General features: G+C 38.4%; 1 protein-coding gene across 1 annotated transcript in view; it reads left to right on the top strand.

Moving 5' to 3' along the window:
• Window positions 1-26,752, top strand: part of ABCA13 (ATP binding cassette subfamily A member 13) — a 509,835-nt gene that overhangs the window by 197,058 nt on the left and 286,025 nt on the right. The window contains exons 32-35 of the mRNA XM_032758123.2: window positions 16,610-16,724; window positions 20,921-21,250; window positions 22,918-22,987; window positions 25,020-25,151. Of these exons, the coding sequence (XP_032614014.1) occupies window positions 16,610-16,724; window positions 20,921-21,250; window positions 22,918-22,987; window positions 25,020-25,151 (647 nt within the window). The remainder of the gene's footprint in view (window positions 1-16,609; window positions 16,725-20,920; window positions 21,251-22,917; window positions 22,988-25,019; window positions 25,152-26,752) is intronic.

Here is a 26,752-nt window from a genome sequence, read left to right as displayed (position 1 = left end):
TTGTTGGTGATACCAAATGTAGTGGGAGGAGAAGAAAAATCCTCATTAAATTTTACAATTCTTCACTTTCTCAAGCCCCACACAGCTCTTATAAACTTATCTCCTTGCTGGGCAGAGGAGGATGGTTTCTCATTAAAACCTCAGCAAATTGTTTCTCCAATTTTTCTATGTTCTTTCCCTCAACAGCAGCAAAGTAATCTCTTAAAATTGTATCACATTAAAGAAATCATCTCATTTATCCTCTAAAAACCTTAAAAGTACAGCAGAAGAAATTGAGACTCTGATAGGGTAAGTTATTTTCCCCAACATCTCACAGCATCCTAATACCCCTCGCTCCCCAAATAAACTATTAATTGCCACTTGCTACTTTTAAGCACTTTGTGCAGGAGCCTTGGTCACTTGGCTGCCATTTCACTCCATTGTATTTGAAAGTCTGGTATGTTTTCGGCCGGGTGTGGTGGCTCATGCCTGTAATTCCAGCACTTTGGGAGGCCGAGGGAGGCAGATCACGAGGTCAGGAATTCGAGACCAGCCTGGCCAACATGGTGAAACCCAGTTTCTACTAAAAACACAAAAATTAGCTGGGCATGGTGGCACGCGTCTGTAATCCCAGCTACTCGGGAGGCTGAGGCAGGAGAATTGCTTGAACCCAGGAGGCAAAGTTGTAGTGAGCTGAGGTTGCGCCATTGCACTCCAGCCTGGGTGACAAGAGCAAACTCCATCTCAAAAAAAAAAAAAAAAAAAGAAAAGAAAAGAAAATGCCTGCCTGGCATGTTTTCTTATATCCTAGCCAGAGCTCGGATTTGAGCAGTAGTTCTTAACCTTGGTTGGTGGGAGTTTGGAAGTGTGTGGGGTGTTTTGATGGTAACAATGGGGACCAGTGTATGTTTAGTGCCTAAGGGCCAGAGGTGACAATTGTTGTGTAATAAATGACACTGTACTGTGCAATGAAGAATAGTCCTAGCCAAATTCCAAAACACCCTCATTTAGATCCACTGTTTGCTCTGCCTCTGATAAATTATTTCAAGGGCCTTCATCATCCACTCATATAGTTATTCCTCTATTCATCTATGTAGAAACATTTTGTTTTCATATTCACTGTATGACACACATTCTATGCTGGGATGGATGCAGAGATGAGCACTATGCAGTTCTTGAGGTCAAGAAACTCACTGCTTAATGCAGTAGTTAGTGTACATTCATAACTAATAAGGGGCGAAAAGGGAGATACAGATACTTCAAAAGTGACAGCACTGGGTTGCTCACAATTGGTTTCATGCCTTCCTCTACCTAGTAAAATATAGGAGAATTTCTTGGTAGAATTTTTATGACCTGGGAGTCCGAATTAAGGTCTCAAAATCTCCTTCTTTAGACATATTGGATCTTGACAGTGCATCTCACCTTCTAAGTTTATCTGATCTCTTTCGAGCTTCCTGGATCCCTTTAGAGTCTCAGACTTGGCATGATGACAGAACTGGGATGAAAAAACTGCATTTGGGTGCCAGCTTTGACACTTGCTGGTTCACAGGACCTTGGGCCAGTTTTGCGCCAGCTTTGGGTGTCAGTCTCCTTACCTCGTACGGGGTATTAACTGCTGCCTGCCCAGAGCATTGGCTTGTAGTGCGCAGTAAAGTATCCTGCTTGAGGAGACCTTGAGACTTGTGAGGGGCAACGCCAGGCACTGTGAATGGGTGGGATGCTCTGAGTGGCAGCCCACTCCATTCTTGGGCAGCTTCAAATCTGAGAAAGTTCTTCCACCTACTGATGCAGGTCAATACAGATCTGATGTTCTTGGATGGTGTTAGATTCAGAGAGGTGAGGATGCACGCGAGCATCTTCCCTTCTCCCTGGCTTTCCCAAGGGAGTTACAAAAACTAGGAACAATAAAATGAATGAGAGCCAACGTTCCCCTTTGTTTGTGGTTAGGGAGGTGCACTTACTTTCATGCGTGGCTCTGGCAGTGGCTGAGTCAGGAACACTAGAGTCTTAAATGCTCCTTACTTCACCTTCCCTGACCTCTACTCGCCTCCAATTCACAAATCACGTCAGACTTCAGCTGGCTGTGTTGTGCAGAAGGCAGCGGAAGACAGAGCTAGCAAGTGACAGGGGCAACATGAGTCTGTGCCTCTGGTTTCATGAAAAGGAAAGGGAGGATAAAGGGAGAGAGAGAGAAAGTGGAGGCCAAATGCACTGGTCCTTCTCTTCAGCAGTTGCCCCCAGCTATGTCCTGTCTCCCCATGGTTGGTGAGGACTGGTCCTGGGCAGTAGTGGTGATGGAGGCCGGTGGAGAGGGGCAGGAGGAGGGAAGGGCAGAGGCCGGGCTGACGTGAGAGGTGGTGGCTGGAAATTTGCCACCGCCCTGCACTTGCCTCAAAGTCCTACATCCTGAGAAAACAAAACAAAACAAAACAAAACACAAACAAACAACAACAACAACAAAAACCAGCTGATTTCTCAGGGTGGTTCTTTCTATAGTAAGACTTTGGTCCAACACGCCCATGACTTTTCTGTCATTGCACTCACTGATTGTGCTGACAGAGGCAAGTAACAGATCAAATACCAGGAGCAAGGCTTACTAAAATGGAAACCAAAAAGTCCACCTGCAGAAAAAGCAATCACGACAATTAGTGTTTATGAAGATCAGAGTATCCCTTTAGAAAGGCTTAAAGAAGTAAGAGAGTTTAATTTCCTTTTTTTTTTTACTTTTATTTTATTTTTTATTATACTTTAAGTTCTAGGGTACATGTGCACAACGTGCAGGTTTGTTATGTATGTATACATGTGCCATGTTGGTGTGCTGCACCCATTAACTCATTATTTACATTAGGTATATCTCCTAATGCTATCCCTCCCCCCTCCCCCACCCCATGACAGGCCCCGGTGTGTGATGTTCCCCACTCTGTGTCCAAGTGTTCTCATTGTTCCATTCCCACCTTTGAGTGAGAACATGCAGTGTTTGGTTTCCTGTCCGTGCGATAGTTTGCTCAGAATGATGGTTTCCAGCTTCATCCATGTCCCTACAAAGGACATGAGAGAGTTTAATTTCCTAATGGTACAATTTATAGATAGTTCTTTGATTTGGGCTCCAGAGAAGGGGAAACATACAGAGAATATTCTAGATTCTTAGTTTGATTCATGCTCTCTTGATAAGAGGAAAATCCTGTTTCTGAGGTTACTGAGACATCCTTGGCCTTTGTGTGTATGTTTTTTATTTTTATTTCTATAAACAAGTGATATTCAAGAGTGAAGAAAATAGAGAAAATAATTCACACTTAATATCCTGTTACAAAACGACACTTATTTGTTTATTTATGTTTTGTTTTGGGATGAGTCCCTCATTCTTTGTCCTTGTGACGCATGTTTTACAAACTAGAAATTGCAAAGTCTTGCCAAGAGTTAGCCTGAAAGTTTTTGTGCTACATACTCATTTGGAACTATTTACGGAGCACTTACTACGTGTCATGCACTGTAATGGCATGACATATGTAGTAGGGAAAGATGTAGTCCTGCCTTGAGGAAGCTTGGAGAGCAGGGATTGTTATGACCGTAGTAAGATGAGACAACCAGTCTGGACAGCAAAGCAAGACCCCATCTCTACAGAAAATAAACAAAATTAGCTGGCCGTTGTGGTGTGTTCTGTAGTCCCAGCTAACTGGGAGGCTGAGAGGGGAGAATTGCTTGAGCCCAGGAGCTGAGGCTACAGTGAGCCCAGATCATGCCACTGTACTCCAGCCTGGGCAACAGAGTGAGACCCTGTTTGGGAAAAAAAAAAAAAAGACAAGAAAAGTACGAATGACTTAAATCTGCTCTGCTGTGACCCTGTGCTAGTGCAGACTGCACGGGACGAGAATCACAGCACCTCTTTAAAACTTGGTACTCAGTGCAGTTGTTGTTGGTGATACATAATACGTAATGCTTCAACTTTAATATGAACCATTTCCAATTATTAAGATCCCAGAAGAGAGAAATTAAAGTCAAAAAATGAAATAATTTTCTCCTCTCCCTTTCTCCCTACTCATCCTCCTTCACTCCTCTCTCGGTGTGGTTACTCCTCTTTTAACATGCTGTCTTTTTCCTTATTTTAAAAGTTCATGATGTGCAAGTTATTTCATTCTTTTCTTATTTGACTTCTATTTTCTCAAAGAACCATATTTGGACTTCATCAATTCTCTCTTTTGTCTCATCTAACTTATTTCTGCTTTTATTTTTATTACTTCCTTACTTTTCTGTATCTTCAATATATTCTTTTATAATGAGACTAAAGTTTAATTCGTTATTTTTGTTTTTTTTTCTTAAATATTTGTAGTTAAATATAATATGTAGGTACCTAAGGTAATGACTTTTCTTTCAACTCCCACCTTATGTCCCATAGATCTCATATGTAGCTAACAATTTATTGTTTTCTAGATGCATGCAGTACAGTTTTCTGTTTTCTCTTTCACCCAAGAGCTGTTTAAATAAAGCTTCTTTTAATTTCCCGGTGAAAATTCTCAAGAATTTTAAACATATGAAAAACTATGTTTACACAGCTTACTTGTAATAAGAAACATACAAATTAAATCTACTTTGTAATAGTATGTTTTTACATATCAGAGGGACAAAATACAAAAATTGCACTATATACTAAATCGCCAAATTCTGTTGCTAAATCTTAATTTCTGAATTGCAGTCAAAATATGATTCTTATTATTTCTGTTTTGGTATCAAGTAATATATAACCCACTTTCGTGAATGATTTGTGGACACTTGAAAAGAATTTCTAATTCCCTGTTTTAGGGCAGAGAATTTGATCTGCGTTATTTTTGTTATTTAGGATTTTTCTATCCTTAATTTATATTCTCTTGATCTGTCTTAGACTGGGATAGGTAAATTATAGTCCCTTATTACTTAGTTGTCCTTCTCTCTTTTTCCTGTGGAGTTTGGCTTTTGAATATTTGTGCTTTGTTACTGTGTGCATTACTATGAATAATTGTGTCTTTTAATGCTTTGTGGATATAACTCTACCTTGTTTGATATTGAAATGGTGAACTCTGCTTTTTTTCTCTTTTCTTCACTCTCTCTTCCTCTTCTTCTTCTTTTTTTGTTTTTTCGCCTTTTGGTGTTTCTATTTGCTTGATATGCCTTTAGGCCCATCCTTTCATTTAAATTTTTTCTGAAGCATTTTGTTTCAGGTGTGTCTCTTATATGCATTATATAGCTTCTTACATATGTGGCATTAATTCTTTGATAGTATAAAATGCAATTAAAAATATATATATATTCTTGCCTCTATCTTGTGTTTCTTATGCTTATAATTTTTCTTTTAAGCTAATACTTAGTAATGTTTTATTATTATTGTAGTGGTTACCTTATAATTATAACATTATATAAGTAGTATAAACCCTTGTTTTTTTAATCACAAGCAATAAAAACTTAAAATATATTCTCTTATTTCATCATATATTTTCTCTTGTCCATCATGCAATTTTAGTTGGTATTGTTTATCTTACTTTATGTTGCCTTTTGTACTGTTAAAGACACTTATACTAATATTCTACATTTGCCAATATTTTAAAAAATAGTATTTGAGTTTGGCATGCACCAACTTTTTCTTCCTGTCTGACTCATTCCCCATTATCCTTCCATTTGTTTTTCATATCATTTCTGCATTTCAGGGAATAGTAGCATTTCCAATCTGTCTTGTAACCTTAATTCCTATTTTTGTTTTAGTCTTGCTTTTACGGGAAAATGTACTCATTGCTTACCATTAGCCCTTTCACTGTAATTTACCAGTCATCATTTGGCGGGATGAAGTTTGCCATCTAGTAATTTCCTTAAGAAGCTCTCATAAGATAATGTAACCTGAATTCCTACATACGTAAAACTCTTTGTAGCATTTATATTTGAAGGACATCTTAGCTGAATATAAAACCCTTGGTTCATTCCTTCCTTAAGTATCCTGTAAAAATTGTCTTTGGTCTTAAATGTTATTATGGAGAAATCTGAGGCCACACTGATATTTTCTCCCTTTTATATAACTTGGTAATTTTGACAAGCTGCCAGCAGCTTGAAAACTCAGTAAATTTTATAAGAGTATGTTTCATTGTTGAACATTCTAGGACAATTTTCTATGATGACAAGACAAGTCCTTTGGATGTGTAGATTTTAATTTTTCTTAATGGAGACTCTTGATGTATTCTAGCTTTGCAAATTTAGAAATACTTAGTTTTTCTTTTTCAGGGAGTTTAATTGCCTGCATTTCTTTTCCTTGTGTTTCTAATCAATAGATTTTTACATTTTAAAAAACTCTATTCCTGTTTCCTTTAGTTGCATTTCTTGCACCTATTTTCTACATCCCTTACTGTATTTTGTGCAGTATCAATCTGGCCTGTGTTTCTTCCAATTTTATTCTCCTTTGTCTGAGGGCTAGTTTTTTTCATATATTTTTTCGAAGTTCTTCCAATTCCCATTTCATGTCTTTCTGCTACTTTACCATCTCATTAACTCAATTCTAATGATTGTGCTGTGTGGTGTTTCTTATAGAGGGGCTTGCCCTGTTTAAATTGTTTAAATATATTTAAATTGATGACAAAAAGTGTGTTCACTATTATCATCTGTTCAATGAGGCCAACTTTTTGGCATGGGCTTTTCACTCGTTAATAATTATGCAACTCACAACCTCTTTTTATTTCTTGCACAAATGTTGTGCTAAATTTTTGTTACCATGGTTGTTACTCATCTGGAATGAATTGGATATTCCTGCCCAGGTATCTGCAAGAGGGTCCTGTTGGTGGTGAGGACCAGGTGCCATTAATGACCACACAGCTCAAAAGCTTACTTTTCCATTGCCACAAAGATAGAGTTCTTCCTGAAAACATATGGATTTCTCACATAGCCTCCGTCTTCTGTTTCCCTGGAAATAGGGTCTGGGAGAAGGCTTCGCACACTACTCGATGTAATTTTTTTTTGCTTTTTTATTAATACACAATAGTTGTTAATATTCATGAGTTACTTGTGATAATTGGATACATGCATACAATGTGTAACAATCAAATCAGGATAATTGAGATAGCCATCACTTCAACAATCATCTCTTTGTGTTAGGAATATTCCAAAGCCTGTCTTCTAGCTATTTTGAAATATATAAGTTATTGTTAACTACAGTTCCCTTAGTGTGCTATTGCACACTAGAACTTATTCCTTCCCTCCATTTGTACACACTAAACAACCTCTAATTATCTTCCCCTCCCCTTTACCCTTCCCAGCATCTGGGTAACTCACTACTCTACTTTCTACCTCAATGAGTTCATTTTATTTTTAGCTCCCACATATGAGTGAGAACATATATTTGTCTTTCTGTGTCTGGCTTATTTCACTTAATATAATGTCCTCCAGTTGCATCCATGTTGCTTCAAATGATAGGATTTTTTCTTTGTAATGGCTAAATAATATTCCATTTTGTATATATGCCACATTTCTTTATCTTTTCATCCATTGATGAACACTTAGGTTGATTCCCTATCTTAGCTATTGTGAATAAGTCTGCAATAAACATGGGAGTGCACATATCTCTTCGATATACTGATTTTCTGTATTTTAGATATACACTCTGCATTGGAATTGCTGGGTCATATTGTAGTTATATTTTTTAGTTATTTGAGGAAATTCCATAGTGTTCTCCACAGTGTCTCTACTAATTTACATTCCCACCTAACAGAGTGTGGGTTTTCCCTTTTATCCACATCCCTGCCAGTGTCTGTTATTTTCTGTCTTTTTGATAGTAGCTATTTTAACTGGGGTAAGATGATATCTCATTGTGGGTTTGATTTGCATTTTTTTGATGATTCATGATGTTCAGCATATATTTGTATAACTGTTGCCCATTCATAGGTCTTTTATTTTTGAGAAATATCGAGTCAGATCTTTTGCCTATGTTTTAATTGGATTATGTGGGTTTCTTGCTATTCTATTTATTTGAGTTTCTTGTATATTCAGGCTATTAGACCCTTGTCAGATGGATACTTTACAAATATTTTCTCCCATTCTGTAGGTTGCCTTTCCACTTTGCTAATTGTTTCCTTTGTTTGCAGAAGCTTTTTAGCTTGATGTAACATCATTTGTCTATTTTTGCTTTTGTTGTCTGTGCTTTTGAGGTCTTACACAAAAGTCTTTGTCCAGAATCAGTGTCCTGAAGCAGTTCTCTGATATTTTCTTCTTGTAGTTTTATTGTTTTGAGCTTTACATTTAAGTCTTTAATCTATTTTGAGTTGATGTTTGCATATGGTGAGATATAAGGCTCTAGTTTCATTCTTCTGCATATGGTTATCCAGTTTTTCCAGCATCATTTATTGAAGAGATAGTCTTTTTCCCAATGTATGAACTTGGAGCCTTTGTTGAAAATGTTTTGGCTACAAATGCGTGGGTTTATATCTGTGATCTTTACTCTGTTTCATTGGTTTATGTGTCTTTTTTTTTGCTGTATTTTATTTTATTTTATTATTATTATTATACTTTAAGTTTTAGGGTACATGTGCACAATGTGCAGGTTTGTTACATATGTATCCATGTGCCATGTTGGTGAGCCACACCCATTAACTCCTCATTTAGCATTAGGTATATCTCCTTATGCTGTCCCTCCCCCTTCTCCCTACCCCACAACAGTCCCCGGAGTGTGATGTTCCCCTTCCTGTGTCCATGTATTCTCATTGTTCAATTCCCACCTATGAGTGAGAACATGCGGTGTTTGGTTTTTTGTCCTTGCGATAGTTTACTGAGAATGATGATTTCCAGTTTCATCCATGTCCCTACAAAGGACACGAACTCATCATTTTTTATGGCTGCATAGTATTCCATGGTATATATGTGCCACATTTTCTTAATCCAGTCTATCGTTGTTGGACATTTGGGTTGGTTCCAAGTCTTTGCTATTGTGAATAGTGCCACAATAAACATATGTGTGCATGTGTCTTTATAGCAGCATGATTTATAATCCTTTGGGTATATTCCCAGTAATGGGATGGCTGGGTCAAATGGTATTGCTAGTTCTAGATCCCTGAGGAATCACCACATTGAATTCCACAATGGTTGAACTAGTTTACAGTCCCACCAACAGTGTAAAAGTGTTCCTATTTCTCCACATCCTCTCCAGCACCTGTTGTTTCCTGACTCTTTAATATGGCCATTCTAACTGGTTTGAGATGGTATCTCATTGTGGTTTTGATTTGCATTTCTCTGATGGCCAGTGATGATGAGCATTTTTTCATGTGTTTTTTGTCTGCATAAATGTCTTCTTTTGAGAAGTGTCTGTTCATGTCCTTTGCCCACTTTTTTGATGGAGTTGTTTGTTTTTTTCTTGTGAATTTGTTTGAGTTCATTGTAGATTCTGGATATTAGCCCTTTGTCAGATGAGTAGGCTGCGAAAATTTTCTCCCATTTTGTAGGTTGCCTGTTGATTCTGATGGTAGTTTCTTTTGCTGTGCAGAAGCTCTTTAGTTTAATTAGATCCCATTTGTCAATTTTGGCTTTTGTCACCATTGCTTTTGGTGTTTTAGACATGAAGTCCTTGCCCATGCCTATGTCCTGAATGGTAATACCTAGGTTTTCTTCTAGGGTTTTTATGGTTTTAGGTCTAACATGTAAGTCTTTAATCCATCTTGAATTAACTTTTGTATAAGGTGTAAGGAAGGGATCCAGTTTCAGCTTTCTCCATATGGCTAGCCAGTTTTCCCAGCACCATTTATTAAATAGGGAATCCTTTCCCCATTGCTTGTTTTTGTCAGGTTTGTCAAAGATCAGATAGTTGTAGATATGCAGCGTTATTTCTGAGGGCTCTGTTCTGTTCCATTGATCTATATCTCTGTTTTGGTACCAGTACCATGCTGTTTTGGTTACTGTAGCCTTGTAGTATAGTTTGAAGTCAGGTAGAGTGATGCCTCCAGCTTTGTTCTTTTGGGTTAGGATTGACTTGGCGATGCAGGCTCTTTTTGGTTCCATATGAACTTTAAAGTAGTTTTTTCCAATTCTGTGAAGAAAGTCATTGGTAGCTTGATGGGGATGGCATTGAATCTATGGGCAGTATGGCCATTTTCACGCTATTGATTCTTCCAACCCATGAGCATGGAATGTTCTTCCATTTGTTTGTATCTTCTTTTATTTCATTGAGCAGTGGTTTGTAGTTCTCCTTGAAGAGGTCCTTCACATCCCTTGTAACTTGGATTCCTAGGTATTTTATTCTCTTTGAAGCAATTGTGAATGGGAGATCACTCATGATTTGGCTCTCTGTTTGTCTGTTATTGGTGTATAAGAATGCTTGTGATTTTTGTACATTGATTTTGTATCCTGAGACTTTGCTGAAGTTGCTTATCAGCTTAAGGAGATTTTGGGCTGAGACAATGGGGTTTTCTAGATATACAATCATGTCATCTGCAAACAGGGACAATTTGACTTCCTCTTTTCCTAATTGAATACCCTTTATTTCCTTCTCCTGCCTGATTGCCCTGGCCAGAACTTCCAACACTATGTTGAATAGGAGTGGTGGGAGAGGGCATCCCTGTCTTGTGCCAGTTTTCAAAGGGAATGCTTCCAGTTTTTTCCCATTCAGTATGATATTGGCTGTGGGTTTGTCATAGATAGCTCTTATTATTTTGAGATATGTCCCATCAATACCTAATTTATTGAGAGTTTTTAGCATGGAGAGTTGTTGAATTTTGTCAAAGGCCTTTTCTGCATCTATTGAGATAATCATGTGGTTTTTGTTTTTGGTTCTGTTTATATGCTGGATTACATTTATTGATTTGCGTATGTTGAACCAGCCTTGTATCCCAGGGATGAACCCCACTTGATCATGGTGTATAAGCTTTTTGATGTGCTGCTGGATTCGGCTTGCCAGTATTTTATTGAGGATTTTTGCATCAATGTTCATCAAGGATATTGGTCTGAAATTCTCTTTTTTGGTTGTGTCTCTGCCTGGCTTTGGTATCAGGATGATGCTGGTCTCATAAAATGAGTTAGGGAGGATTCCCTCTTTTTCTATCGATTGGAACAGTTTCAGAAGGAATGGTACCATTTCCTCCTTGTACGTCTGTTAAAATTTGGCTGTGAATCCATCTGGTCCTGGACTCTTTTTGGTTGGTAAGCTATTGATTATTGCCACAATTTCAGAGCCTGTTATTGGTCTATTCAGAGATTCAACTTCTTCCTGGTTTAGTCTTGGGAGGATATATGTGTCGAGGAATTTATCCATTTCTTCTAGATTTTCTAGTTGATTTGCTTAGAGGTATTTGTAGTATTCTCTGATGGTAGTTTGTATTTCTGTGGGATCGGTGGTGATATCCCCTTTATCATTTTTTATTGCGTCTATTTGATTCTTCTCTCTTTTCTTCTTTATTAGTCTTGCTAGTGGTCTATCAATTTTGTTGATCTTTTTGAAAAATAAGCTCCTGGATTCATTAATTTTTTGAAGGATTTTTTGTGTCTCTATTTCCTTCGGTTCTGCTCTGATTTTAGTTATTTCTTGCCTTCTGCTAGCTTTTGAATGTGTTTGCTCTTGCTTTTCTAGTTCTTTTAATTGTGATGTTAGGGTGTCAATTTTGGATCTTTCCTTCTTTCTCTTGTGGGCATTTAGTGCTATAAATTTCCCTCTACACACTGCTTTGAATGTGTCCCAGAGATTCTGGTATGTTGTGTGTTTGTTCTTGTTCGTTTCAAAGAACATCTTTATTTCCGCCTTCATTTCGTTATGTACCCAGTAGTCATTCAGGAGCAGGTTGTTCAGTTTCCATGTAGTTGAGCGGTTTTGAGTCAGTTTCTTAATCCTGAGTTCTAGTTTGATTGCACTGTGCTCTGAAAGACAGTTTGTTATAATTTCTGTTCTTTTACATTTGCAGAGGAGACCTTTACTTCCAACTATGTGGTCAATTTTGGAATAGGTGTGGTGTGTTGCTGAAAAAAATGTGTATTCTGTTGATTTGGGATGGAGAGTTCTGTAGATGTCTATTAGGTCTGCTTGGTGCAGAGCTGAGTTTAATTCCTGGGTATCCTTGTTAACTTTCTGTCTCGTTGATCTGTCTAATGTTGACAGTGGGGTGTTAAAGTCTCCCATTATTTTTGTGTGGGAGTCTAAGTCTCTTTGTAGGTCACTCAGGACTTGCTTTATGAATCTGGGTGCTACTGTATTGGGTGCATATATATTTAGGATAGTTAGCTCTTCTTGTTGAATTGATCCCTTTACCATTATGTAATGGCCTTCTTTGTCTCTTTTGATCTTTGTTGGTTTAAAGTCTATTTTATTAGAGACTAGGATTGCAACCCCTGCCTTTTTTGTTGTCCATTTGCTTGGTAGATCTTCTTCCATCCTTTTATTTTGAGCCTATGTGTGTCTCTGCGCGTGAGATGGGTTTCCTGAATACAGCACACTGATGGGTCTTTACTCTATCCAATTTGCCAGTCTGTGTCTTTTAACTGGAGCATTTAGTCCATTTACATTTAAAGTTAATATTGCTATGTGTGAATTTGATCCTGTCATTATGATGATAGCTGGTTATTTTGCTCGTTAGTTGATGCAGTTTCTTCCTAGCCTCAATGGTCTTTACAATTTGTCATGATTTTGCAGTGGCTGGTACCGGTTGTTCCTTTCCATGTTTAGTGCTTCCTTCAGGAGCTCTTTTAGGGCAGGCCTGGTGGTGACAAAGTCTCTCAGCATTTGCTTATCTGTAAAGTATTTTATTTCTCCTTCACTTATGAACCTTAGTTTGGCTGGATATGAAATTCTGGGTTTAAAATTCTTTTCTTTAAGAATGTTGAATATCGGCCCCCACTCTCTTCTGGCTTGTCGAGTTTCTGCTGAGAGATCCGCTGTTAGTCTGATGGGCTTCCCTTTGTGGGTAACCCGAGTTTCTCTCTGGCTACTCTTAATATTTTTTCCTTCATTTCAACTTTGGTGAATCTGACAATTATGTGTCTTGGAGTTGCTCTTCTCGAGGAGTATCTTTGTGGTGTTCTCTGTATTTCCTGAATCTGAATGTTGGCCTGCCTTGCTAGATTGGGGAAGTTCTCCCGGATAATATCCTGCAGAGTGTTTTCCAGCTTGGTTCCATTCTCCCCGTCACTTTTACACCAATCAGACGTAGATTTGGTCTTTTCACATAGTCCCATATTTCTTGGAAGCTTTGTTCGTTTCTTTTTATTCTTTTTTCTCTAAACTTCCCTTCTCGCTTCATTTCATTCATTTCATCTTCCATCGCTGATACCCTTTCTTCCAGTTGATTGCATCGGCTGCTGAGGCTTCTGCATTCTTCACATACTTGTCGAGCCTTGGCTTTCAGCTGCATCAGCTCCTTTAAGCAGTTCTCTGTATTGGTTATTCTAGTTATACATTCGTCTAATTTTTTTTCAAAGTTTTTAACTTCTTTGCCTTTGGTTTGAATTTCCTCCTGTAGCTGGGAGTATTTTGATCGTCTGAAGCCTTCTTCTCTCTACTTGTTAAAGCCATTCTCCGTCCAGCTTTGTTCCATTGCTGGTGAGGAACTGTGTTCCTTTGGAGGAGGAGAGGCGCTCTGCTTTTTAGAGTTTCCAGTTTTTCTGCTCTGTTTTTTCCCCATCTTTGTGGTTTTATCTACTTTTGGTCTTTGATGATGGTGATGTACAGATGGGTTTTTGGTGTGGATGTCCTTTCTGTTTGTTAGTTTTCCTTCTAACAGACAGGTCCCTCAGCTGCAGGTCTGTTGGAGTTTGCTAGAGGTCCACTCCAGACGCTGTTTGCCTGGGTGTCAGCAGTGGTGGCTGCAGAACAGCAGATTTTCGTGAACCGCGAATGCTGCTGCCTGATTTTTCCTGTGGAAGTTTTGTCTCAGAGGAGTACCTGGCCGTGTGAGATGTCAGTCTGCCCCTACTGGGGGGTGCCTCCCAGTTAGGCTACTCAGGGGTCAGGGACCCACTTGAAGAGGCAGTCTGCCTGTTCTCAGATCTCCAGCTGTGTGCTGGGAGAACCACTACTCTCTTCAAAGCTGTCAGACAGGGACATTTAAGTCTGCAGAGATTACTGCTGTCTTTTTGTTTGTCTGTGCCCTGCCCCCAGAGGTGGAGCCTACAGAGGCAGGCAGTCCTCTTTGAGCTGTGGTGGGCTCCACCCAATTCGAGCTTCCTGGCTGCTTTGTTTACCTAAGCAAGCCTGGGCAATGGTGGGTGCCCTTCCCCCAGCCTGGCTGCCACCTTGCAGTTTGATCTCAGACTGCTGTGCTAGCAATCAGCGAGACTCCGTGGGTGTAGGACCCTCCGAGCCAGGTGCGGGATATAATCTCCTGGTGTGCCGTTTTTTAGGCGTGTTGGAAAAGTGCAGTATTAGGTTGGGAGTGACCTAATTTTCCAGGTGCCGTCTGTCACCCCTTTCTTTGACTAGGAAAGGGAACTCCCTGGCCCCTTGCGCTTCCTGAGTGAGGCAATGCCTTGCCCTGCTTCGGCTCGTGCACAGTGTGCTGCACCCACTGTCCTGCACCAACTGTATGGCACTCCCTAGTGAGATGAACCCAGTACCTCAGATGGAAATGCAGAAATCACCCGTCTTCTGCGTCGCTCACGCTGGGAGCTGTAGACTGGAGTTGTTCCTATTTGGCCATCTTGGCTCCCTCCCTATGTGTCTGTTTTTAACCAAAAGAGGTGAAAGATCTCTACAAAGAAAACTATGAAATGTTGATGTGATGTGAGAAATTAAGGAGGACATAAAAAATGAAAAGATATCCTATGCTTTGATTAAAAAAATTGTTAAAATAGCTACACTACCCAAAACAATCTGCAGATCCAATACAATCCTTATTAAAATACCAATGACATTCTCACAGAAATAGAAAAAAATCCTAAAACTTATATGGAACTACAAAAGACCCAGAATAACCAAAGCTATCTTGAGAAAAAAAAAATGAAGCTGGAGGCATCACACTACTTGACTTCAAAATATAATACAAAATCATAGTAATCAAAGCTTTAGTCTCCTTTTTATTTATTTCTGCTCTAATGTAAAGTCTTTCATCAAAGAAAAGCCCAGGACCTGATGGCTTCCCTGTGACCCGTGTTCTGCTTGCTCCAACCTCTGGTCCTTGCCCTTTTTTTTCCTTTGCCTGGAGCAGTCTTCCTTCAGATACTTGTGTGACTCATTTCCTTACTTCATCCGCTTTCTGCTTGAGTATTTTTTTCCGCTGTCAGCTCAGCTAATCACTCTTTCTGAAATAGCATTCCTTCTCACTTTTGGTTAAGCTGGTTCTTTTTTCCTCATAGCATTTATCACTACCTGATATTATGCATCTCTGTTTTAGTCCTTTCTGTGCTGCTGTCACAGAATACCCGAGACTGGGTAGTCTGTGAAGAAGAGAAGTTTATTTGGCTCATAATTCTGGCAGGAAGTCCAAGATCAGGCAGCCTTTCTGGTTGGCTTCTGCTGAGGGTGTCATGGCACTTCAACTCATGGCGGAAAGTGTAAGGGGAAGAGGGTGTGCACTCCATACATGAGAGGCAACCCTGCTTCATAACAGCCAGCTCTCTCAAGAACTAATCCAGTACCCTGGAAACTCACCTTGTCTCATGAGAACTGCATTAATCTATTCATGAGTGTGGAGACCCCATAACCCAAACACCTCTTAAAGGCTGCATCACCTCTCAATACCATTACATGGGCAATTAAATGACAACATGAGTTTTGGCAGAGACAGAACATAGCAATCTCTTTGTTTATTGGATTATTTTATGTTCCTTCCCACCTTGCTGACACACTAGAATGAAAGATCCTTAATGGCATGACCTTTTTCTGTTTGGCTCATTCACGTATCACCAGCCCAGTAACATGGCTTGTACCTTCGGTTGGTGTCAATGTTGAAAAAATAATTATTATGTGGATTTAGAGCTCAGAGAGTATGTGGTGAGAAGACAGAGGGTCTAGCTTGAGGTAAGAATGCCTACATTTAAAGGCAGGTAAAGGAGAAGTTGCCAAGCTGTGGGTGCAAAGCTGGGAGTTGTTCTGGGAGCTAAGAGAAGAGAGGAGGAGGGAATGACCAATGCCATCCAACATGTCTGAGAACTCAAGAAGGAAAATGCCTGGATAATTCTCATTGGATTTTGAGGCATGACTGTCATTGATGCCCTAGATAAGAGTCATTTCAAGTATACATTAGAAATGGAGCCCAGTTAGAGTGGGTTGAAATATAAGTGTTAGGAAAATAGAAAGGAAGACTTTCATTTGCCAATTTTCATGTATTTTATAGATGATAATATGTGATCAATTAATATCAATAATTGAAGATAGATAATGATCCCAATTAAGTGGGGGAAATGGCAGGCATGGATTAATGACCTGCTTTGCTCCAACCTGCTCTGCCTATGGCAGGTGTCAGAGTATTGTGGTTGGGCTATGGCTCTCTGAGAGATCTTGAAACAGTTGTGTCTCTTTCATGGGTTCCTTCATGAATTTGCACACCTACAAAATCAGCACACTAATCATGGCCCTCCTACCTAAGTCACAGGCATGTAGAAATGACCAAAGGAGATATCACTCCTGAAAGCGCTTCCTAACTTGGAAGAAAAATGTAAAAAATTAGTAGAGTCATTTTGCTTGTCTCCGGATGCTGACTGAATTATCCCCTTACAGATTCCTGAACAACATTGGTTTCTTTTTTCCACTGATAATGATGCTGACGTGGATGGTGTCTGTGGCCAGCATGGTCAGAAAGTTGGTGTATGAGCAGGAGATCCAGATAGAAGAGGTAAATATCCTTAAACCTTGCCTGGGAGACAAAGATAGGGAGGCTGGGGACTTTGGAAATGGATCTTGTCCCATAACTAACCTGAGCCTTTCTGTTTTGCTTCCCTCTCCTCTGCTGGGGTTCTGGTGTACAAAATAGCTGAGTCCCTGTTCCAGAAAGAAGGTTTTATGTTGAAGTCTGAAGCAATGCCAGATATTTTCCATTGACATGAAAGAAAGCCAAAGATTAGCCATATGAGATTGCAAGAACAAAGCCAATGTTCTTCATTCAGCAACTTTTTTAAAACCCAGAAAAACATAGCAGCAGACTTCCCATCTTAATTTATGCTTAGAATTTTTTATGTAGAGGCCCTGCTATTTTTGTTGTAATACTGTTATAAAACTTGAAACTATCATAACTTAAATTTTTTTTATTTCCATAGGTTTTTTGGGGAACAGGTGGTGTTTGGTTACATGAATAAGTTCTTCAGTAGTGATTTCTGAGATTTTGGTGCACCCATCACCCGAGCAGTGTTCCCTGTACCCAGTGTATAGTCTTTTATCAGTCACCACCCCCAACCCTTTACCCTGAGTTCCCAACATCCAATGAGTCATTCTTATGCCTTTGTGTCTCATAGCTTAGCTCCCACATGTGATTGAGAACATATGATGTTTGTTTTTGCATTCCTGTGTTACTTCACTTAGAATAATAGTCTCTAATTCCATCCAGCTTGCTCTGAATGCTATTATTTCATTCCTTTTTATGGCTGAGAAGTATTCCATGGTATGTGTGTGTGTGTGTGTATATATATAGATATAGATATATCTATATATATACACACACACACACACACATACATACACATTTTCTTTATTCACTCATTGATTGATGGGCTTCTGGGTTGGTTCCATAGTTTTGTAATTGCGAATTGTGCTGCTATAAACCTATGTGTGCAACTATCTTTTTCATGTAATGACTTCAGAAGTGGGATTGCTGGTTCAAATGGTAGATCTACTTTTAGTTCTTTAAGGAATCTCCAAACTGTTTTCCATAGTGGTTGTACTAGTTTACATTCCCACCAACAGTATAACAGTGTTCCTTTTTCACCACATCCATGCCAACATCGATTATTTTTTGATTTTTTTGATGATGGCCATTCTTGCAGGAGTAGAGTGGTATTACATTGTGGTTTTGATTTGCATTGCCCTGATAATTAGTGATGATGAATATTTTTCCATATGTTTGTTGACCATTTGTCTACCTTCTTTTGAGAATTGTCTATTCATGTCCTTAGCCCACTTTTTGATGAGATTGTTTGTTTTTTTTTCTTGCAGTTCCTTGTAGATTCTGGATATTAGTCCTTTGCTGGATATATAGATTGTGAAGATTTTCTTCTGCTCTGTGGGTTGTCCATTTACTCTGCTGATTATTTCTTTTGCTGTACAGAAGCCATTTAGTTTAATTAAGTCCCATATATTTATCTTTGTTTTCATTGCATTTGCTTTTGGGTTCTTGGTCATGAGGTATTTGCCTAAGCCAATGTATGGAAGGGTTTTTCTGATGTTATTTTTCTAGACTCGCTATGGTCTCGGGGCTTAAATTTAAGTCTTTTATCCACCTTTAGTTGATTTTTGTATAAGGTGAGAGATGAGGATCCAGTTTCGTTCTTCGACATGTGGCTTGCCAATTACCCCAACATCGTTTGTTGAATAGGGTGTCCTTTCCCCACTTTATGTTTTTGTTTGCTTTGTTGAAGATCAGTTGGCTGTTAAGTATTTGGGTTTATTTCTGGGTTGTTTATTCTGTTCAATTGGTCTATGTGACTATTTTTAGACCAGTACCATGCTATTTTGGTGACTATGTCCTTATAGTATAGTTTGAAGTCGGGTAATGTGATGCCTCCAGATTTGTTTTTTGCTTAGTCTTGCTTTGACTGTGTGGGTTATTTTTCGGTTCCATATGAATTTTAGGATTTTTTTTAGTTCTGTGAAGAGTAATGGTGGTATTTTGATGGGAATTGCATTGAATTGCAGATTGCTTTTGGCAGTATGGTCATTTTCACAATATTGATTCTACCCATCCGTGAGCATGGCATGTGTTTCCTTTGTTTGTGTCATCTGTGATTTCTTTTAGCAGTGTTTTGTAGTTTTCCTTGTAGAGGTGGTTCACTGCCTTGTTTAGGTATATTCCTAAGTATTTTATTTTATTTTTTTTGTAGCTATTGTGAAAGGGGTTGTGTTCTTGATTTGATTCTCAGCTTGGTCACTGTTGGTGTATAGCAGAGCTACTGATTTGTGTACACGAATTTTGTATCCTGAAACTTTGCTGAATTTATTTGTCAGTTCTAGGAGCTTTTTGGATGAGTCTTTAGGGTTTTCTAGGTATATGATATTGTCATCAACAAACAGCAACAGTTTGACTTCCTCTGTACTGATTTGGATGCCCTTCATTTCTTTATCTTGTTTGATTGCTCTGACTAGGACTTCCAGTATTACATTGAATAGTAGTGGTGAAAGTAAGCATCCTTATCTTGTTCCAATTCTCAACTTTTCCCTGTTCAGTATAATGTTGGCTGTGGGTTTGTCATATATGGCTCAGACCATAGTGAAATAAAATTGGAAATCAACTACAAAAAGAACCCTCAAAACCATGCAAATACATGGAAATTAAATAACATGCTCCTGAATGATTGTTGGGTCAAGAATGAAATCAAGATGGAAACTAATTGTAGTGAATGATAATAGTGATACAACCTATCAAAACCTTTGGGATATGGCAAAAGTGATGCTAAGAAGAAAGTTCACAACATTAAATGTCTACATCAAAAAGTCTGAAAGAGCACAAATAGACAACCTAGGGTCATACCTCATGGAACTGGAGAAACAAGAACAATAGAAACCCAAACATAGCAGAAGAAAAGAAATAAAAAAGATGAGAGAATAACTAAATGAAATTGAAACAAAAAAAATCCATTTAAGTCTTTACTCCATCTTGAGTTAAGTTTTGTATAAGGTGTAAGGAAGGAGTCCAGTTTCAATTTTCTGCATATGGCTAGCCAGTTTTCCCAGTATCATTTATTAAATAGGGAACCCTTTCTCCATTGCTTATTTTTGTCAGGTTTGTCGAAGATCAGATGGTTATAGATGTGTGGTCTTATTTCTGAGATCTCTATTCTGTTCCATTGGTTTACATGTCTGTTTTTGTTCCAGTACCATGCTGTTTTGGTTACTGTAGCTTTGTAGTATAGTTTTAAGTCAGGTAGCATGATGCCTCCAGCTTTGTTTTTTTCTCTTAGGATTGTCTTGACTATGCAGGCTCTTTTTTTTTTTTGGTTCCATATGAATTTTAAAGTAGATTTATCTAATTCTGTGAAGAGTGCCTATGATAGTTTAATGGGAATAGCATTGAATCTATAAATTACTTAGAGCAGTGTGGCCATTTTCATGATACTGATTCTTCCTATCCATGACCATGGAATGTTTTTCTATTTGTTTGTGTCCTCTCTTATTTCCTTAAGCAGTGGTTTGTAGTTCTCCTTGTAGAGGTCCTTCACGTCCCTTGTTAGCTGTATTCCTAGATATTTTATTCTTTTTGTGGCAATGGTGAATGGGAGTTCATTCATGATTTGGCTCTCTACTTGTTTCCTGTTGGTGTATAGGAATGCTTGTGATTTTTGCACATTGATTTTGTATCCTGAGACTTGGCTGAAATTGCTTATTAGCTTAAGGAGCTTTTGGGCTGAGACGATGGGGTTTTCTAGATATAGGATCATGTCATTTGCAAACAGAGACAGTTTGACTTCCTCTCTTCCTATTTGAATACACTTTATTTCTTTCTCTTGCCTATTTGGCCTGGCCAGAACTTCCAATACAATGTTGAATAGGAGTGGTGAGAGAGGGCATCCCTGTCCTGTGCCAGTTTTTAAGGGGAATGCTTCCAGCTTTTGTCCATTCAGTATGATATTGGCGATGGGTTTGTCATGAATGGCTCTTTTTTTAAAATTTAATTTAATTTTAAGTTCCAAGATACAAGTGCTCATGAAAATCAAATACCAAGCTCGAGGAGGCAATGTCCTTCCCAGGGCCCTTCACAGGGCTGAATTTGCAAGCAAGCAGATTTACCTTTTCACTGGTCCACCTTCTTTCTCCTACCATCTGATTTGTTCTTCCTCAAGTATGCATGCTCTTGTAACCTTGGGTTTTTTCTCTTTTTGGTAGTATATGCGGATGATGGGAGTGCATCCAATGATCCATTTCTTGGCCTGGTTCCTGGAGAACATGGCTGTGTTGACCATAAGCAGTGCTACTCTGGCCATCATTCTGAAAACAAGTGGCATCTTTGCACACAGCAATGCCTTTATTATTTTCCTCTTTCTCTTGGATTTTGGGAAGTCAGTCGTCATGCTGAGCTACCTCTTGAGTGCATTTTTCAGCCAAGCTAATACAGCAGCCCTTTGTACCAGCCTGGTGTACATGATCAGCTTTCTGCCCTACATAGTTCTATTGGTTCTACATAACCAATTAAGTTTTGTTATTCAGACATTTCTGGTAAGTAAGTTGTTTTGTAAAAAAACAAAAACAAAATTGCAATCTATCTAACAAAACAAAACCCACCACCCTCACTTTTTCAGTTTGTCATGTTCATACCTACATGGGCTTTCTGACATCTGCTTTTTAAAATCTTACCCACAAATGCAAACCATTGAAACTGCAGTGTTTTTGCTGGACAGCAGCCCATTAAGAATGTCCAGTTTTTACATAACAGAGACTTTCTGCAGACTCTGGAAAATAAGCAGCATTCCTAAGGAAGCATATAACTTTATTTTCTTTCTTTCATGCACGGAAAAAATTAGATTTCTAAAACTATTTTAGAAGTAAAAAATAAGCATTTTTTCGTGAAGCATTATGAATTACATCACATTAAGTGGAAAAATCTCTCCATTAGCAATGTCAGAGTCACTCATCCATTTAAAATGTACCTCCTAAAAATGTATGATAACACTTTCAGTTCTGTAACATCAATTACGTAGAACATAAAAAACGTATTCATTCTTTTATGACAATTGCTGGAAAGCGCAATGCCTGACACATAGTAGGAACTCAATCAAAGCGAGGGTGAACCATCACTATTAAAATGATCTCTTTCAGAGAGCCAGTGGCATCACTATAAACACTTGCACTGTGCTCAAGACTTCACTCTCTCCAGCAGGTCAAATGACTTCCTAAAATTGCAGTCTGTTGAGAGATAAGACAGAGTCATTAACAGAGACTTTGGGGAGGTGTCAAGGAGACCTAGATTACAGGGCTGCTCAGGGGTATTTAAAGGCCCTTAAAAGTCCTTTAGTCCAGCACAGGATTCATGACGGCCCCAGTGCTTCACTCACTTATCTATTGATATGTGTTCATTGGTTTTGATTAGCTTATGTTACATTTGTAAAAACCCATAACCAATAATTTCATGTTAGTGTTAATTAGATGTTTTCAGAATAATTAACACAAGTGGGACCATTCAGGGTCCTTCCCCATATACTCCTTATACATAGAAAAAGAGTCATCCATGATCTGACCTAATTTTCAGATGGTGTTATTTTTAATTTTACTTCAGTTATTATATTCATGGGTTCTATGCATATAAAATTTGATTTTCTGTTTACATATTCAAATGCTTTTTAGCAAGTAAAAAATATCTAACTCTGGCACATTGTATTTTTTAATGTAAGATATTTTTTTCAATGGGGTTTCGTTCTAACATAAGACCTCTCCACTGAGATAAAATAACATTTTTCTTCAATACACCTTCTTTCTAGTATAGAATAGTGTATGTATTCCATCAGTCAGCCTGCAGTGTGCTCCAGGGCATTCGCTTAATAATAAAAAAATAGTAAATTGCTCCATTCCATTTTTCACTGTTTTGTGTTACACATTTCTGTGTATGATACATTGGATTTATGACACTTCAAGCATCTCAGTAAAGAGAAATAATTCCTTTTAACATTAAAAACTAGCTTGTTATCATGCTTTTCGGAGTGGGCTGACATTCCACTAAGATTTTCAGATTAAAATATTTAAATGACTGCCTGAAGCGATGGTTGGGTGTCATCAGAATGAAAAGTTGTCATGGCTTTGCTCTTTGAATTAAGTGTTGTGGATTTTCTGTGGTCCCAATCAAACACTAACGTGCAGTTTTTCTCTTCACTCCATCAATCTGTGGGCAGTGCCTTCTCTCCACAACTGCCTTTGGACAAGGAGTATTTTTTATTACATTCCTGGAAGGACAAGAGACAGGTAAGAGCATGCATGTGTAAAAAGTGACTCTCAGTGAATCACCTTTTTGGAAATTAATAGTTATATTGCAAGTGATCCAGTAGGAAGTCTTCATTATCAAGTAGAGCATTCAGAATGAGATTTGGATATTTGGTTTCACTGTTGTATACACCTCCCACTATCTGGTAGTACCAGTTTTGAGAACAATCAAGAATAATCATGGCATCCCTTGCTTCAGACACTATCCAGGTCAATCACCCAGCTAATGCTTGGGTCTTCCTTATACCACCCGTGACGTCTGGTCCAGTGAGTGACCTTCTGAACCTTCCAAGAGTAGGGTATGCAAATGTGTCCATCTGTTAGATCAGGGGTCCCCAACCCCTGGGCCATGTAGCAGTCCATGGCCTGTTGGGAACTGAGCCTTACAGCAGGAGGTGAGCAGCAGGCAAGGGAGAGAAGCTTCATCTGTATTTACAGCCACTCTCTATTGCTCACGTTATCGCCTGAGCTCCACCTCCTGTCAGGTCAATGAGGGCATTAGATTCTCATAGGAGCCTGAACGTTATGTGAACTGTGCATGCAAAAGATCTAGGTTGCATGTTCCTTATGAGAATTTAATGCCTGATGATCTGTCACTGTCTCACATCACCCCCAGATGGGACTGTCTAGTTGCAGGAAAACAAGCTCAGGGCTCCCACTGATTCTACATTATGGTGAGTTTTATAATTATTTTATTATATATTACAATGTAATAATAATAGGAAAAAATGCACAATAAATGTAATGCACTTGAATCATCCTGGAACCATCCTCTATCCCCCGGTCTGTGGAAAAATTGTCTTCCATGAAACTGGTCCCTGGTACCAAAAAGGTTAGGGACCACTGTGTTAGATGATTGTTGACCTGGGATCTGTCTTCCTGGATCCTCTACCCATGTTTTCTAGTTCCTCCTTTCTAATTATCCCTTTCACATGACCATCATTCACATATTTATTGGCTCTCATCTTTACTCCTAGATTTACTAGATCGTTCCTGAAGATCAAGATCCAGAAATAGGTCTAATCAGCATAAAATAGAGTGTAATTATCTCATACCAATGCAGCCTAAAATGATTTTCTAAAAATCTATTGGCAGGATTTTTTGCTTATATTGAGAATTTGACAACTAAAATTCTAAACCAGAGCAGACATATATTTCATAGATATTTGTATGGTTTTTTTTTTGGGGGGGGCGTGTTTTTGTAAACAGAGGTAAAACACATGCTATAAGTAAAATTTGACTTTAGCTATTGTTGTATTAGCCAGTTAATTTGTACTGGTCTTTGAGTTCTTAGAGTTTTTCAATAAGACATATTAAAACATTCTTTTACAGATGAGTAATCCTGAATGATTTCTTCTAACTGATCTTTAGAATAAATTGAATCAAGAGGATAGAAATGAAAAGCAGGCACTGTTAGACAATTTGAATATTTTGGTCTAAATTCCAAGTACACAATGATTAAAATATATATTTTATTGAACGGTAGCCTGGTACCATAGGGAAATTTAGAAAGCGGAATATTTTTCTTAAGTTGTATGTTAATCCAGAAATAAATCACAAACATATTGTAAAAAAAAAAATAATTATTTCCCACCCTAGTTCTTATATATCCTATTTATATATTTTCCAAGAGCACGGAGAGTACACAGTTTAGAATTTGGGTTCTCAAGGAGACTTAAAAAAATTTTTTTGAATGCTTATTTTCCTTAAATATAAAGTCCTTTCTACTCAGGTAAATAAAACTAGATATGAGTAAGGTGACCTTTAAAACTTTTTAAAGTATTAGATATTAAAATGTAGTTAACAATCACCCCACCTGATATCATTGAAATAGGTGTAAGATTGCACAAGTTAACATTTCATTGGAAGAGTTATGGCCAGTGATATTGACCTTCTTTTTGTTTTAGTTCTATTCAACTTTACTTGAGCTTCCAAAAGTAATGAACTCATCATGACAAAATCTACCATAAAAGAGCTTGTGCAGTTCTAACTCTGACCTTTTTCTTCCTGCTAGGGATTCAGTGGAATAATATGTACCAGGCTCTGGAACAAGGGGGCATGACATTTGGCTGGGTTTGCTGGATGATTCTTTTTGATTCAAGCGTTTATTTTTTGTGTGGATGGTACTTGAGCAACTTGATTCCTGGTAAGAATTTTACACTTTATAAGATAACAGAATAAATTTTAAAAACAGTTTGAATTAATATGCATAAATATTAGAATAATCACTTATTCTTTAAGGAAGATCCAGAAAGGGAAGTCTTACGATACATTTTAAAAGGAGCTGTACATTTTTGAGAAAAAATGTGACGCTTTTGTTTCCCGAGTGAAAGGTAAAAGGCCATGTGAGGGGTTAGCCAGAATGAAATTGGCACGAAAACTCACCAGGCCCACCAAGCAGCTCTCAAAAAGTGGACTTCAGTCTACACAGAAAATATCCTGGTTTCCCAGATAGAGTGCTTGGGGAGGGCAGGCATGAGGGGTGAGGGTGGGGGTGCTCAGAGTGCCTGGGGCAGAAAGTCACTCCTAGTGGGGGTCTAGGGGCCAAGCGCTCAGCCAGCGGCATGTCGGTGGGTGGCAGGACCTGGGGAGAAGCAGGCAGAGCCTAAAGGCAGCTGGACAGGGTGGGCTGGGAGTGAGGGGCCATGTCCAACCACAGGGCTTTCAGTGTTGTCATGGATATGGGGTTTCCCAAATGTGGCGCCCGTCTTCCCTGGTGTGGCAGGCATGCCCCAGAGGTCTGGAGGACAAGTGCATCAATGGCAAAAAAAAAAAAAATAATAAGGCCACTAATGGTAATGGGTTGGTTTTCCTAGCTGTTTTGGGAAGAAAAGAGGCATGCATACCTTTACCTTCTTGGTTCAGGCCCAAAAGACCACAAATAGCACTTTAAAATTATTTATTTTGTTTTTTAGAGATAACACTTTGATGGTGGTGTATTTTCTTGCTGAAATTACTTGCAACTCTGGTTCTATGCTTTTCAAAGCAAATAGTATCTAACTAAATTAAAATTAAAAATTTAAAAAAATGTTTCTAATCTTATGCAAATGAAAATGGAGGTATAGAAGGAAAACAAATGCAGTTCACTCTGTTTGTGAAAACGCATTCCAGACTTGGAGAGCTCATGAAGCATTTAGGGATGGGTAGACATAAAAATAATATGGGCCACTGAAAAGATCATTTTACACAAAAGTAGGAATATATGGCCCTCAAGAGGTAGAGAGAGAACATAAATTGGAAATGTGATTTATTTAGGAAAAACTTAGACTGCATTGTCTTGGTACTTTGAATAAAATTTAAGAAAATAAAACTTAAGAAATAAGATTCTAGGAAATGAGAGATAAAACAAATGAGTTGAGAAGGCCAAGGGTTCAGGGAAATTGGATGAGAAGCAATTGACTATTGAGAAGCAGCAAAAATAACATAAGAAAGTAATGTTACAAAATACATTTGTGATGTCAATTTAAAATACAAAGACCAGCAAAAAAGTCTACTCTCTGCAATGTTGAGATGAAGATAAAATGTGTCCGGGGACCCAGAATGATCTGATTTCTCCCTCAACCATCAGCATCTAAGGCAAGAGGCTCCTAGGGGCAATATTTTTCTACATTATAGTAAAGCGAAGGAACATTGTATTCAGCTGAGACTTTCCCTCTGAATCTCACTGTGGAATTCTTTTTTTTTTTTTTTATTATACTTTAGGTTTTAGGGTACATGTGCACAATGTGCAGGTTTGTTACATATGTG

Source organism: Hylobates moloch, unplaced genomic scaffold (assembly GCF_009828535.3).
Source record: "Hylobates moloch isolate HMO894 unplaced genomic scaffold, HMol_V3 SCAFFOLD_1, whole genome shotgun sequence".
Taxonomy (NCBI): Eukaryota; Metazoa; Chordata; class Mammalia; order Primates; family Hylobatidae; genus Hylobates; species Hylobates moloch.
This window is presented reverse-complemented; position numbering and strand designations above follow the sequence as displayed.